This window comes from Antrostomus carolinensis, unplaced genomic scaffold (assembly GCF_000700745.2).
Source record: "Antrostomus carolinensis isolate BGI_N321 unplaced genomic scaffold, ASM70074v2 scaffold17534, whole genome shotgun sequence".
NCBI lineage: Eukaryota > Metazoa > Chordata > Aves > Caprimulgiformes > Caprimulgidae > Antrostomus > Antrostomus carolinensis.
Genome location: NW_010312987.1, coordinates 64,911 through 80,386, shown reverse-complemented (window position 1 = coordinate 80,386; position 15,476 = coordinate 64,911). Strand labels below are relative to the sequence as shown.

Here is a 15,476-nt window from a genome sequence, read left to right as displayed (position 1 = left end):
AACAGAAGTGTTTGGGCTTTAGGATACAAACGTATGTAAATGCAAAACTTACCTTCCAAGCATAAACTCAATCTTGAACTTGGTGGGATCTACAGGAAAGCAGTTTTGTAAGTTTGTGTTTTATTTATTTTTTAGGGGTACCAGAAGATGCTTCAGTGGTGATACTTCTCTCACAATGCAAGTTACGAATGAAATTCATTAACTAACATCCCCTTCCTCACCCTGATTTCCAATAGACTTCCTGTAACACTTGGAAGAAAGGGTCAGGGGAGAAGGGTTGAAGGTCACCATGAAGCTAAAGCAGCGAGTTGTGCTATTGGCCATCCTCCTCGTCATCTTCATTTTCACAAAAGTTTTCCTTATTGACAACTTGGACACCTCAGCTGCCAACCGGGAGGACCAGCGCGCCTTTCACCGGATGATGGCCAGCCTCCATGTCGAACTGGACCCCCGGCTTGACCATACGTTGCAGTCCCCCTGGGAGATTGCAGCCCAATGGGTGGTGCCCCGGGAGGTGTATCCCGAGGAGACACCCGAGCTAGGGGCTGTTATGCATGCCATGACGACAAAGAAAATAATAAAAGCTGACGTGGGATACAAAGGGACCCAACTGAAAGCTTTGCTGATACTTGAAGGAGGACAGAAGGTTGTCTTCAAACCCAAGAGGTAAATATTGCCTTCAATAACTGAATTAATAACTGCTTTATGTATATTTTTTTTATCTCCATGTTGTTGCATTAATGTTTTAAGTTACAAATTTACACGTAAATGGAAAGGCCACTCTGTGAGGCAGACAGTATAGAGCCGTGCTGTTCCTCTAGTGACACTGGTTGCTGTGCCAACTCTCTCTGAGGCTGTGTAGCTTTGATGCTCGAAGTGGCCTGTCTTTAGGTTAAAAGAGTCATCACTGTGCTCAGTCCTGAGGGAATGTTGGTTAAGCCTGATATTTCTGAGCAGTATCTTCCCGATTGTGGCAGTGCAGGTTCTGGCAGTGTGGAGACAAGTCTTGCCTGCTTTTTCTGAGTAAGGGTCATGTCAAACTGCCATGAAAGAATGCAGTTCAAGAACAGGGAGGGAGTGAAAGTTGACAGTGGTCTTAAAAGTAGATCTGGGTGTCTGGTGTAGCTACATGAGGACTGTACAAATGGCTTGGTAGGTCAGAGTGAAAGCGCCTGTCTTTCCTGTCTGCCAGTAGTGAATAACATAAGAATGGGCAGGTAGTGATACTCCTTGGCACGGTCTCTGTTTATGGTGATCAACAAGAAAATTTGATATGATTGAACATTTATGAAGAGTCTTTTGCATGTCTGTAAAGCCTTTTAAACTGTTTGCCTTCAGGGAAAAAGAGAAGAAAGATAGATGTAAAAATGTGAGGCAGGTGTGTTTTATGGGAAACAAGAAGTGTTATCATCGCAGCATGAGTACATCTCTCTCCAAAGGGTATTGGGTTGAGCAAGCGTGAAGTTTTTCCTGTCGTGTTGATGAATGATTAGAGAATGAGAAAAAAAATAAATCTACCCTCCACTTCTTGGATTTGCAGGCCTGTTTCTTTATGGTCAATTACTGGTCTGACTGGAGCTTCACTGTGGGGCTGGGCTGTGTTTAAACAGTGTGAACCTTTCACACAGAAGTCTCGGTGGTACAGCAGGTGGCTCGTCTGATAGATGTAGCAACAAGACGTGGCATTTCTGTATGAGTGAGTGCTGTAAAGTCTTTCACCGAGCATTAAATTACACTCTACATAACGGAAAGTCTGTGCAGGGCTCGCAGTGAGTGTGCTCCAGCAAGGACATGTGCAGCTGGGACTGTGTGTAGGAGTGCTTGGCAGTTTACAGGAAGGATGGACAGCATGGTCCTAGCCATACTGGTAGACCACTACTCCGTGACTGCTGAATAGCTAGACGTGTAGGTAGAGTCCTGCTCTGTCATTGCAAGGTAGTCACTTTAACTAGCTTTTGACCTGAAAGGTATGTGGAAGTTACTACTAAAAACCGTTTAGAGAACATTACTGGTTGGGAAGAATGAATTCTCCTGATTTTCCACCTTTACTCTAGAAAGGACTAGATGCCTATTGTGCATGGAAGCAAGGAGTTGGTTGTGCTTTACCAATAAGTTTTAGCTCTGCAGCTTCCAAAACATAACCATGTTTTCAAAAGCCATGACTTCGAGACCGTGTTCTGAGGACTAGCTATCTCATTTCAAAGTGACTTGGAATCCAACCTGTTACCAATGATTTGTAGTTGCTACCATCACATGTGAAATAAGATGCTTGTTTGTTGTAAGTTCCAATTTGACAGTAATCTGTCAGATCCTCCTCCTAAAAACTCCATGCCATCTTGCACCAGTTAATTCTCTTTTGAGCTGCCTTGCAGAGAAGCTAAAATATTTCCTTGGGCTGATGAGCTGGACTGTTGTCTTGCCCAGGAGATCTTTTCTGGGCAGGGTTAAAACATCAAAGTACAGCACTGTGGCTTCTCTTACACTGTTGCTGCTACTGCTTGAACTCCGAGTCTGTTGGAAATAATCCAGTTTACATAATTTGTTACATAGGTGGAAATGAGAAAATAGGTGATCTAATTTGGCCTTACTTTATTTGAAAATGTATTGCATTTCACCCATTTGCTTGGTATTGATTGTGGTATTTCCTGCTCGTCTGAAGCATGCTTCTTAAGTGGTATCTAGACCTGATTCAAATGTCATGAGCCTCAGAAATGAGTGTTTGCCTTGACTATTTAAGCAGCATCTATTAAAAAATAAAAAAGAAAAAAAAATCCCACCACTTCACTAAAGTATACCATTGTTGTTGTAATGAGTGTCTAATTTCTGTTTCTTGCTGTTCATTGTCTTTTCTCCACCAGAACAGAGAGTCCTTTTATATCCACTATTGTCCTCAGGTTCATGCTTGCTGATCTTCTAGCTACTAAGGACTGCATTTGGCATTTCTTCCACAACATCAGATTGTATTTTCATGTTAATCTCTAATCCATTGTAACCCCAAAATCAATTGTGGAATTGCTGCTTTCCAGTATAAATAGTCCCCTGTTCTGTAGCTGGATCTGTGCTCTTTGTTCTTAGATGTGACTTGGCATATGGTTGAATTAAAACTCATTAGTTTGAATGGGCACCACTTCCCAAGCTCTTGAGACCACTGTGCATTACTGACCTTTCCTCCTTATTTACTACTTCAGCAGTCTGTACTCTATTTAATCTCATTAATAATTTTCCCCTCTCTCATTGGCAGTCATTTTGAAAGTGACCCAGAGTCTGTTTAACATAGCACTGTTATCGCACTTTGTTACTCTGAACAGCAAAATGGGTGGAAATCCTGCATGAATCACTTTATTTGATTTATTTCAATTACAGGTATGCCAGGGATTATGTAGTGGAAGGAGAACCATACGCTGGCTATGACAGACACAACGCAGAAGTGGCAGCCTTTCACTTGGATAGGTATGGAATTACTGAGTTACCTCGTTTTATTGTCCCTGGTAAACACTTTTTCAGAGTTGGGGAAAAAGGAATCCCTTGGAGAATACCCCTCAGATGTGAGCTGTTTCTAATTCGCCAATATACCACACTGAAGCCAAAAATAAAAAATTATCTTTTTTGCAAAACTTCATTTCAAAGATCCGAGCAAGATTCTAACGTTTAAGATTTTTGTGCAAAATTTGAAAATGAGAATGAGCACTGAAACCACTGATGCTTCATATTATATGGAAGAAAGAGCTTAGCCCAATCCTGTGGAAGAGCCTGAAATGCTGCATGTATGTACTGAGTTATGTCCAGTACACAAAAAAGTTAAGTCTAGTGTCTAGACTAACAGTTTAGTCTAGACTAAATATGAATCAGTGCCTCCTAGAGGCAAAACAGGTATTCATGTATTAGTTGTATTCAATTAATACTCTCCCAGTATCTCTGTGGAATGTAGACTGACCCTTTTTCAGAAGGGACAGTCTCTTTTCAGTCTCTTCTTCTGAGATGCAAAGGCTACCAAAAGGGTATCAGAAGTATATTAAGAGAGTTGGGGCTGACGTTGCACTGCTGTTTGTACTCCTCCTTTAAGCACTTTTAAAATTCCATTACAAATACCCACATCATATGTGGTCACAGAGCAAAGACTGTGGCAGACATGGAAGCGGAACCTGGATCTTGTGACTGCAAGTTTTATCATTATTCTCCCACCTCTCTTTTTTTTTTTCTCCAGACACTTCAGGCATTTGGTTTTGTTCTACCATTCTCTCTTCCCTTCTCCCCCCTCATGCCAAGAAAAATAACTCCTGGACTGTTTACTTTCAAATATAATTGAATTTGGCTTAAACATAATATTTTAATAGATAGCAATTCCCACAAATTATAAATGATCTTTCCAGGTGACCAGCCCAAAGGCCATATGGTTACTGCTTCAGCCTGTCCACAAGACGGATGATGGATATTTCTGCTATGAGGTGTGATTTCTGAGAGCTGGAGCGTGATGCATCCTGTGTTGCTCTGCTGCTGATGCTCTAATAAAGGAATGTCACTGATGGCCTATAAAGCAAGTTTAACATCCAGGCACTTACGAAAAAGTAGTTTCCTTACTTTGCCTTGGAGAAGAAAGGAGGTTGCTGCAGGGTTCCAACTTTATTCTTTGGACAACAGCACAGAGATGTTGCTTTTGGGTTTTTGGTTTTGTTTTTTCTTTTTAATTTAGAACTGCTGCCTGTGTTGCAAATTCTCATGTCATTTGTTTTTTTTTTATCCCAAATCAGAATTCTGGGTTTCCGACGAGCTCCACTGGTGGTTGGCAGGTTTGTGAATCTACGTACAGAGATCAAACCAGTTGCCACAGAGCAACTTCTGGGTACCTTCATGACTGTGGGTGAGTGGATTCCATGGATTGTGCTGCAAAAAATGTGTTTAATGGGAAAAAGAGCTGTGGGACTCTGCTATATTAACAGTTATAAACAGTTAATTATGATACAGGAAGCTGGTAAGTCTCTTTCTGTGCCAGCAGAGATTGTAACGCTTGTATAACCCCATTTGGCGGGGGAGGAGGACTTGATTTTCTCCAAATAGTTTTTCCCTCTGTAACTTTTCTGTGTTCCCTCGTGCTGCTGTTACAGATGGGTTTGGGGTTTTTTTGAGTAAGAATTTTCTCTGCTGTCAGAGGTGGTTAGAAAAGTCTGTGATTAGACCTGAAAGGAAAAAAAATTGAACTGTATTTTAACGTGAACACAGTGGTGATTTGGGATGATTTATAGAACTGATGCGTCGGTGGGTGTTAGATGCTGTTTGTGCTACATCAGAGTCTCTGAGTATTCATAACTAAATGTGTCAGAGCTTCTGTATGTTGTTTACAGTAGTAATGATATGAAGGGCACTTAATGGGAATTATTAATGTGAACTCCTACCAGGTGGTCATTAAGCACCAAGAAATTACTTCTGCTGCAGCCTTAACTCCTTCAGGCTTTCGTGAAATATGCAATTATTACTCTTTCTTTCTTTAATAAGAAGACTCCAGTGTTGATTGTTCATTAACAGCTGATAAATATGTGTGCCTGTGTATATTTCTATTACAAGCACTCTCGGCAGTCTCACTTACTAAATTTGCCTAACACCTTCATTAGAAGGTGTAACTTTCAGGTGGGAGTAGCTCTGCCTTGCCAGACTCTTTCTGCATTCAGGTTGGGTGTCTGCCTCAGGCAGACTTTACTTTTTCTAATTTCAGCCAAGATAACTAAGCAGTTTTCTAGCAGAAATGCTGACTTGAAAAGTATGGCTCCAGAAATGTTCATTGCCTTTCCTTAGATTTCCCTGGAACCGCCTGTTCTGCAGAGCGTGAAGCAAAGAAATGGACAGATCTGGGGAGAAGATTATGATCTCTTGTCAAACCAAATTTGACCAAGTTTCTGATGTTTTGAAGAAAAAATAGTTCTTGCATACTCAGTGCAGATTTGCTAGAGTTGCAGCTAGAATCTCAAAGAATTCTGTCTCTTGCTAGACCTGCTGCAGGCCATGGATAGGAAGAGAGGCTTGCAAGGCTTTCCATACAAAGAAGAGATCTAGTCTACTGCAAACTCTGTGTTGGAAATTATTGTCTGTCTGATGTCTTCAAGTTGTCTGACTGGGGAAGTGGGAGCACGAGAGCCAGGTCTGGATGGAGGACTGCAAAGGAGTGCTGGCTGGCTAAAGAATTGTTGTGTGGGATTTGGGCCTATGGTGTAAGCGTGGAAAGTGAAAAATACACCTTTCACTGAGCTGGGCCTAGTTTGGGGAGGATGTTGGATGTAGAGCCAAAGGAAGAAAGAACAGGGAATAAATGGAATGACAAGGAAGTGAGACATAGTTGAAGAATATTTTGGAAGAACATGGGTGAGTATGGAACTGAAATAGATTTGGCAAGAGTCAAGTGAAGACAGGTGAAGGGTGAGGTAGAAAAGGTTAAGCTAAAAATGTTAATCTAGGCTATGTAGATTACTTTACAGGCTACACAGGCCGTAATGAACTAAGGACTGCACAGTTTCGTTGTTCCTCTCCTCTCAGAAGATTTCTGACAGATCTACTTCACTGTGAGGGTGGTCAGACCTGGAACAGGTTGCCCAAGGAAGTTGTGGATGCCCCCTCCCTGGAAGTTTTCAAAGGCAGGCTGGATGAGGCTTTGAGCAACCTGGTCTAGTGGAAGGTGTCCCTGCTGATGGCAGGGGGGTTGGAACTGGATGAGCTTTAAGGTCCCTTCCAACACAAACCATTCTATGATTCTATGTTCCTATGTGATACAAGAATGACAGCTTGTTTCTCTTCCCCCTGCTGAGTCAGCTCAAGTAACTGAGATGTGTGGCAGGTCTCAGGGCTCCAAATCCATTGGAGTTCTGCTTGGTCTTTTTTCACTTGTCTCTTTTTGGTCAACTTTTTCAAAAAAGTGGGAAATCTGACACGTGAATTGTGAAATTTAAAAAACAAGCAGTGCTGTAGGTTGCAAAGTCAGGGTCCTAAGGACTAGGAAGGGATCACAAAAACTAGTTGATAATGCAATGTTGTATTAACTCTCAGTGTGATAAAAACATTAGAAAATAGAATTACTCTCTCCTTTGAATATTAGTCTTTAATGTCACTTTGAATTAATAGATATCTGTTTAACCTCCTTTGAGCCTGAGAGAAAGGAAGCATGAGGTCAAGTGCAGTGAAATCCCATTGCAGGGAAGGCTCTGCTGCAACAACATACTTGCAGATTTCAGTTGGCATGCCTTGGATTCAGTTCTGCTCTTTTGATACCTTTCTCTTTTTTTTTTTTTTTTTTTAGGTAATAACACTTGCTTCTATGGAAAGTGCTACTATTGTCGGGAAACAGAACCAGCTTGTGCAGATGGGGACATCATGGAGGGGTCAGTGACTCTGTGGTTACCGGATGTCTGGCCTCTTCAGAAGCATCGGCACCCATGGGGTAGGACTTACCGTGAAGGCAAACTCGCCAGGTATGAGAACATGATAGGGTTATTCTTTATACATGATACTTTGTTCTAGAATTATGCTTGCAGTACAGTGGCTAATGAAGGAGCAAGTGTTCTCAAAACCTAGAGTTTTACTGACAGCTTTCTTGATATGGTACTAGAAGCCAAGAAGTCTAGGATAAGATTTAAATTAAAATGAGCAAGAAAGAAATTTTCATGGATTTCCACAATACTAAGTGCTGTTCTTTTCCTGCTTTTTGCCCAGAACAGAAATCCACCAGACAATCACTCTGAGCTCTGAAAATCTTGGCCCTGGGCAAACTAAGACTTTTCTCATGTGGCACTAGACCTTCTTTTGACACTGTGCCTCACTGTGGCCCACTAAGATACGGTGTTGTCTTCTGTCAGACCTGATTTCATGGTCCTTGTAGTTTGTTTCAAGAGTTGTGGAGCTGGTTTAGCTTAAGTAGGTAGGCACTGAAAAGTTGTTCTTTGCTTTGAATAACATCAGTATTTGAGTATTAGAAGCTCAGCATCTAAAGAATGCTTTCAGAGGAGGGCAAACGTGGGATCTAGCAATCTCGTACCGTAGATGTAATGTCTCTGAGTATTTGGGTTGGAGATGGTTTTGCCCTGACCACAGCAAATGGGTTTGAGCTTAGTAAATTTTTTCCAAGTCTGTGTCCTGAACAAGTGATTAGGAAGAGATTTTTTTAGTCCTTGATCCAAAATATGCAATGATTTCCAACAACATGATTGTTCTCAGAAAGAATCTCATCCAAAGGCTTCATTGAATTGTTTTAGAGTATTAAATGTACAGTTTCGTTTTTGAGCAGCAGATGTTCTCTCCTTTTCAGCAGGTCAAAATTAGCTGTATTTAGTACATAGTAAATGGCAGTAATGAATAGACTCAATTTCCTGGAGGTGTTTCTTTTCTGAGAGACTGTTTTCCATCATAAACTGCCTGCTTGCACAGGAGTTTACCCTGATACCTCTGTTGATTTGATATTTACTGTATTTTAAACTTCCTCTTGCCTCGTTCAGATGGGATTGCCTGGTTCTGTTGTTTTGCACCTTGTCAAGTTGCGCTTTTCACTTTGAGAGCATTAGGAGAATTAAATGTTCTAGATGTCATGCTCTCCTTTTTCTGTGTCTGGTAATTATGGAAAAATAACTGTAGATTTTCCAGATTTAGCTGCTTCTACTCCATTCTGAATTAACCTTTTGAACATAATTCATATAGTCCCATTAGAGTACATAATTTTTAATGGACATGTAATAGATAAAACCCCTGACATTCAAAATCCTCTGCTAATATAACATAAATTATCAGAAATAAATGTTGGAGAAAGGTCTATCTTGAAAGATGAAATGGAAAATGAGAAGAGAGAGCACAGTATCTCTGAAGTATTGTTGCAAGGAGATTAAGTACTGATCTGAAGTAAAATGAGAGAAAGAGAAACACTTGAGGGAGAGGGATGTAGGCTAAAATAAATGTATCCAGTACAAGGAGGAGTACATTCTGAGACTTCTTCCTCGTGCATTTGTGTTATGAGTTGGACCTTGATGCAAAAGAAAGAGGGAACTAGAGACAGCTTTTGAGGACTGTGTGTGACATGTCAACAAAAACTTTGAGAAGATAAATTTTTGACCACTCTTATTTGAGTAACTGGAGGAAAGATGGGATATTGGGAGCTCAGGCACCAGATCTCTGGAAGATGACATGGGGTATGTGGCAGTTCTCGTAGTTAAATTCTGATCTTCTCCCTCTTATGACTCTCTGCCATTTTGAGCATGTCAGCGAGTCTCTCCAGCTTGTGTTTCCTCCATTTCTGTTTCCAAGTCACAGATGGTTTAAAGCATTTCCAGCTTAACTGCTATTTTGTGAAGGATTGTTTCAGCCCTTACATGGAAGATGTTATAGATGTACTTGTTATTTACGTTGACAGATGGAAAGGATATACACCAGAGATTTGGCTGTTTGGTGGTGATGTTGAATAGCTTTGAAAGCTGTAAAGAAGAAAATGAGAAAATTTTAAATCCTAGCTTTGGAGAATTGAGACCTGACATCCCTGTTACAAGACCACAAGTACCTACCTAGGTAATGTGTAGAAGGAGAGGAGAGAAAAGGAAGCTTGAAATCTTACCAGCGGAGAAGAAGGGGAGAAACTCTGAAAGGAAGGTGGGGAGGCCTGAGACAACTGTGAGTGAAGGAGATTAAACATACATGAGGCCCTTCTGAGGATGGAGGAGGTCATTAGTAACTGTAATGAGGTTATCTGCATTAGAAAGAAAAAATGAGGATCACTGGAAAGCAAGTCTGGTGGAAGCAGGTCAAGGCAATAGAAACAGACAGTACTGAGTCCTTAGAAGTTAAGGGAGGCCAGTCATGATGGTAATCCTGCGGTGAGGCAGCCCAACTACTGCTGAGTTAATGAGCGGTGACAAGCAAACTCTGACCTTGTTTTCTGTAGGTAGATGATGTGTAACCTTGCACTGGAACTAAAGCTTGCTCCATGTGCTGGGGTGTTAACACAGGATTTATTCTTTTAATAAAACATTTTTATCTAGCTCTCTCTTCTCTGTATAGCCTTGACTGCTGCACTCCCCTTTCTTTATGCACTTGTAAGTGAATAAAGGGGTGGCTATAAATACCATTTATGTGCATTCCTTGAAGATTTGATTTGGCTTCTCTTGATGGCTCGCAGATGGGAGTATGATGAAAGTTACTGTGATGCTGTGAAGAAGACTTCACCCTATGACTCGGGCCCTCGTCTCCTTGATATCATTGACACCGCTATCTTTGACTATTTGATTGGGAATGCTGACCGGCATCACTATGAGAGTTTCCAGGATGATGAAGGAGCCAGTATGCTCATCCTCCTGGATAATGCCAAAAGGTGAGGGTAAAGGAGATCCTGTCGGCCAGGCAGTGGTGAGCACAAAGGCACACATTGCTCTGCTCTTTATCTCTCTGTTTTCTCTCTCACTAATTTTTTCATCAATATCCTTTGTGCTAAGAATCCAAAACTTTCCTTCGTATCAGAAATTACTCACCAAATATTAGGGTCCTTCAAAGGCCATGATGCTTACTCTGCTCTAGATACTATGACTGCTTTCTAGAGCTTACTCTGCTCTAGATACTATGACTGCTTTCAAAGTCTTACTTTACTACAGAAATACACAAGTTAGCATAGTATGACCTTTTTCCCCAAGCAACTTTCAAAGGTTTGCTTGTGTCTCTCCTCTTATCTCCAAAAAGCCCCTCCCTTTTATGCTTTTAATTAATGGAAGATTAAAAACTTAGGATTTATGATCTCCCAGTGAGCATTAGTGAGTGCTGTAGTAAAAATAGATCTTTATAAAACATGGTCTCTGAATAATTTGTCATTCCCTGCCTTCTGGATCTCTCTGCTCTGGCTTTAAAAGGTTAAAAGTTTAAAATGAAGCTAGAACTGATACTGAGAGCAAACTATGATGGTGTCCTGAGTGTGGACATGAACTATAATCAAAACAAAAACGAAGCACGTAGTAACTGAGAGGAACTGATGAGAAGTCCTTCTTGAGGCCAACTTTACTTTTAAGCATGTATGTTTAAAATGTGAGTTGTTCAGTCTTTGCTATGGTTTTTGTGTGTTGGCTGGTATGGTTTCAGTTAAAAATCCTGTTGAAGACACAGCCTTGTTTAAATCATAACAATTCACTTCATTTTTCTTAAAAACAAAGATCCCTCTTTCTCATTTTCATAAGGGCAATTAATGACAGAACAAGGGGAAATGGGTTTAAGCTGAAAGAGGGGAGGTTTAGATTAGATATTAGGAAGAAGTTCTTCACTGTGAGGGTGGTCAGACACTGGAACAGGTTGCCCAAGGAAGTTGTGGCTGCTCCTCCCTGGAAGTGTTTAAGGCCAGGCTGGATGAGGCTTTGAGCAACCTGGTCTAGTGGAATGTGTCCCTGCTGATGGCAGGGGGGTTGGAACTGGATGAGCTTTAGGGTCCCTTCCAATCCAAACCATTCTATGATTCTATGATTATTTAGTCCAGAGCTTCCAGAGGGGTTTTTTTCTGATGGGCACTACCATCTGCAGTGGCAGTGAGTTTCCCCCTCCATGGCTGGACCAGCTTCTGATGGTTAGCTCTGGCAGTTCCTCTGCCAGGCTCTGCTCTGCGCTGGCTTTGCCTGCCACTTCCCTGAGGTGTACACAGCAGTTGAGACCTCTGATCTAGACAGACCCTTGGAAGGCTTGGAGTTACCATTTCTTTCCCCGCTTGCCCTTTGTATAGTGGATTCCTTCCTTCCTTCCTTTCTTCCTTCCTTTGTTTCTAATTTATCAGCAGTGGCTGAGTATTTTGTCTTTATGCATCAGCCTGTTCAGTAACAGTCCTTAAGTTATGTCAACAGGATGCATTCCACCTTAGGACTGCTTAATTATTGCTGCTTTCAAACTACCTTAGGTGAATTTGGCAAAAATTGTGTTTCTGTAATACTCTGGCAATGTGCAAGGAGGAAGTGAAATCACTGGAAGAGAATATGTAGTTGAAGGTCATGTCAAACCTTTCATTATGGTATGTGCTTATAATGTTATGAAAAAAAATTCCAGTGGGGCTTTGCAGGCCCGAAGTAAATTGTTTTCTTGAAAGTTTAAGTAAAGTTCTTTGAGCTCCTTTGAGATAAGGGATAGAGGGACAGTTTTTTCATAGAATCATAGAAGATCTCAGGTTGGAAGGGACCCATAAGGATCATCGAGTCCAACTCCCTGCTTCTCGCAGGACTACCTAAAACTAAACCATATGACTAAAAGCATCATCTGGATGCTCTTTGAACTGTGACAGACTTGGTGCTGTGACCACTTCCCTGAGGAGCCTATTCCAGTTTTAAAGCTACTAATAACAGAACTATTTGAGCAGAGTAATGCCAGACTCCTCGAGTAAGTTACCTTTATTGAGGGGAGAGTTCTCTGTTGAAAACAGTATTATGAGGAGGGTGAAAATATTTTTCATAAAAACAGCATGTGTTTAGATTAAGCTTGAAACACTATGACATGCTTTTGGCAAGCCTCCCTGAGAAAGCGTGGTCATGAAATGTGAGAGTTGATCACCTTGTTTGTTGAACTGTTGATCTAAGCTTGGCCATCTAAACCAGCACGTGGTTACGATTTTGTTCATTCTCTGTCCGGCTGTGTCAGACAGGCAAAGCTCCCGCTCTCTATGTCCAGAATACCAATGACTCCTTTCCCCTGCTTTGCAAGATGAGCTCAATTTCTAAACTCCTCTGAAGTTCATTTCTAAGGTGTCTTGGTCTGATAAAGAACTAGGTTGCTGGTGTTGCTTCCGTTTACCTGGAGTGTTAGTTAATGCTTTTAAGAGTTATATCTGTAATTGCTTATGGCCTGTTTATATTTTAATTTAAATTATTTGAGCTGTTGGAGCATGAAATTGCCTAGTATTGATTTTTTGTAATTCTTTACAGTGTAATCTGTTGATGTTGAGAACAATGTTAAGAGTTCAGCTGGGTCACTTGGTTTTAATTTTGCTTTTCAGCTTTGGAAACCCTGCCCTGGATGAAAGAAGCATCTTGGCTCCTCTTTATCAGTGCTGCATGTAAGTGAAACGCAGAGATGCTCTTCATTTTACTTAGGCAATTGTTGTCCATAGGTTTGCAGTATAATGAAGTTTGAAGCCTTCTAGCAACTGGAAAAGGTTTGCTCAGATGCCTAGTGCTTTACTTTTTTGAGGTACTTTGTTTGATATATTGTCACTGCTCAAGAAGCTGAGAAATACATTTTTATTAAGGTAGCACATCAGCCAGTAGACTGTAGGAAGTGGTCTTGCCTGCAGGTCACTGGTTCAAATCTGTCCTTAGTCAATATGACAGGTACTCTGTGTCTGCAGCTGTCTCCATCCAGCTCCCACCGAATAAAAGTTCACATCACAGTGTGAGTTCTCCCTGACAGAAGCTCAGGACTCAGCGTGTCTGGCAGCTTAACTACCTTCATTTCCAAATGTTCTTGCTAAACAAGACTGCAGCACTGCTCCAGGTGCTTCTTTCCAAGTTCAGTTTGTAGGTTTTTTGCAGGATTTTGTTTCCACTTTGGCCTTGTGAGCTGTGGTTTTGTTCATTTTATTTTTAGAGGCTACGACTTGTTGATTTCTGTTTTCTGTGGCTGCTTTCTCACCAGGCCATTGCTACTCCTCATTAACAAATAGATAAAAGCACCAGGAAGAAAAATACTGATATATCTGTTTCCTGCAGCTGTTACTTCAAGGTAACATTAAACCTTCCAAAGTACACATTTAGTTGAGAGTTCCTTGAGCCTGTCCCTGGAGGGTTCTGTCTCCTGGATGCTTTGAGACCTGTGAAACCTGGGAACTCTGCAGAAAGCCTGAGCTTTCACCCCCTGCCTGTGCTGAGCAAGGCTTGATGCACGCTGCAGTACACCTGGCTTACATTCTGCAGGATTCTTGCAGAATCCATATGGATTAAAAAAACAGGACAAGAACTATTAAAGTTAATTATTTTCAAGTTCTTTAGTTTTCCTACATTAATTTTGAATGCATTTTTGATTTCCTGTTTTATGAGGATCTTTTGGAGTCTTTCTCATCTAGATCCTCCCAAATACAACCAGAAGAGAAGTTTATCTATGTAAGAGACTTTGCAGTTTTCTGCTTTTCAGATATCCTTTCTTTCTGATACCAGGCAAATGCCGTGTAGGAAATCACATCCATAGTAGTTTTCACTATCGGTTTGTCACAACACTTGCTTATATTGCTGGATTCTTTGGAGGCTATCAGAAGCCAAGAGTTTAGACCAGTGGTGCTAAAACATGAACATTTGGGGGAGAATCCCAAGAGATTTCACAGAGTAAGACTGTTTAGATGGGCTGACATGAACAAGTTCAATGGTCAGTGAAACAGAAAAATCATTACCATGTTCACTTTCCGTGGGAGTTCAGGTGACTGACTTGTGTCCTTTGTGGTTAATTGCTGGTCAGCGATGCTCTTCCTGAGGTAATGTGAGTTTTGTTTTTGAATTAACAGCCAGACTGTTAATTTTCTTTCCTTTTCAGATTGTGTCTGGGAGGTGTCAGGACTGAAGATCTACCTTGCTAGCAGTTGAAAGTGTTCCTGTAGAGCATAAGAATACGTCACATTAGATTCTTTCTTCTTCACCTTCAGTTTTCAAATTTCCCTTAGATACTGTATATAGTGCATTTATACCTGGACCCAAACCCACTTTTGTAATAAGACTCTCTTCTATCTGGATAAAATCATGATGTGACAGGCTCCCTCAAGAGGTTGGCTTTGGTATTTTTGATGGGACTCAGCTGGATAGTGATACAATGACATGTTTGTTTCTTTCTTTTGCAGCATCCGGGTTTCTACCTGGAACAGACTCAATTACCTGAAGAATGGAGTACTGAAATCTGCCTTAAAAACTGCTATGTCTCATGACCCCATCTCACCAGTGCTTTCTGACCCTCATCTGGATGCCCTAGACCAGCGGCTTCTCAGCATTCTGGCTACAGTGAAGCAGTGCACAGACCAGTTTGGGCCAGATGTTGTGCTGGTGGAAGACAGGATGACACTGTCTCATTTGTAATTGTAGTGGAACACAGATGAAACTCCTTTTTTAAAAACAAACAAACAAACAAAAAAGTGATAGAAAAACAGCACAATCAGTTCAGAAAGGCTGTGGCCAAGATGGACTGAAATGAACAGGAAAGTTTCTGAACCAGAGGAACAGAGGTGACGCTGGCTTTTACCTTGGGCTGACAGCAGTGAGAGGTGGGAAGTGGGAGCCTTGGATGGCTCAGTACCCGTAATGGCATCTTGGCCGTTGTGGCGTGTCCATTGCCGGCAGTGGACATTGCACTGGATAAAAATGGCTCTTGGTGTTGGTGGAAGTGTGTGGAATACAGACACTAATTTGTGGACTGAATCTACAGGGGACAAACAGAGATGAACAGTATGATCCTCTCCCCTTCTCTTCTTCACACATACTCTTGCGAGTTTTTGTCTGATTCAGGGTTGTACATAATCAGCTGTGAGC

At 41.3% G+C, this 15,476-nt stretch overlaps 1 protein-coding gene across 1 annotated transcript; it reads left to right on the top strand.

Annotated features, from left to right (window-relative positions):
• The first annotated feature begins 289 nt into the window (after positions 1 to 289).
• FAM20B (FAM20B glycosaminoglycan xylosylkinase) lies at positions 290 to 15,476 on the top strand. The gene is made up of 7 exons (XM_010167199.1): positions 290 to 666; positions 3,364 to 3,450; positions 4,749 to 4,858; positions 7,280 to 7,451; positions 10,136 to 10,327; positions 12,968 to 13,027; positions 14,795 to 15,476. Exons 1-7 carry the CDS (start codon positions 290 to 292, stop codon positions 15,024 to 15,026), a joined length of 1,230 nt encoding a protein of 409 aa, XP_010165501.1. The 3' UTR covers positions 15,027 to 15,476.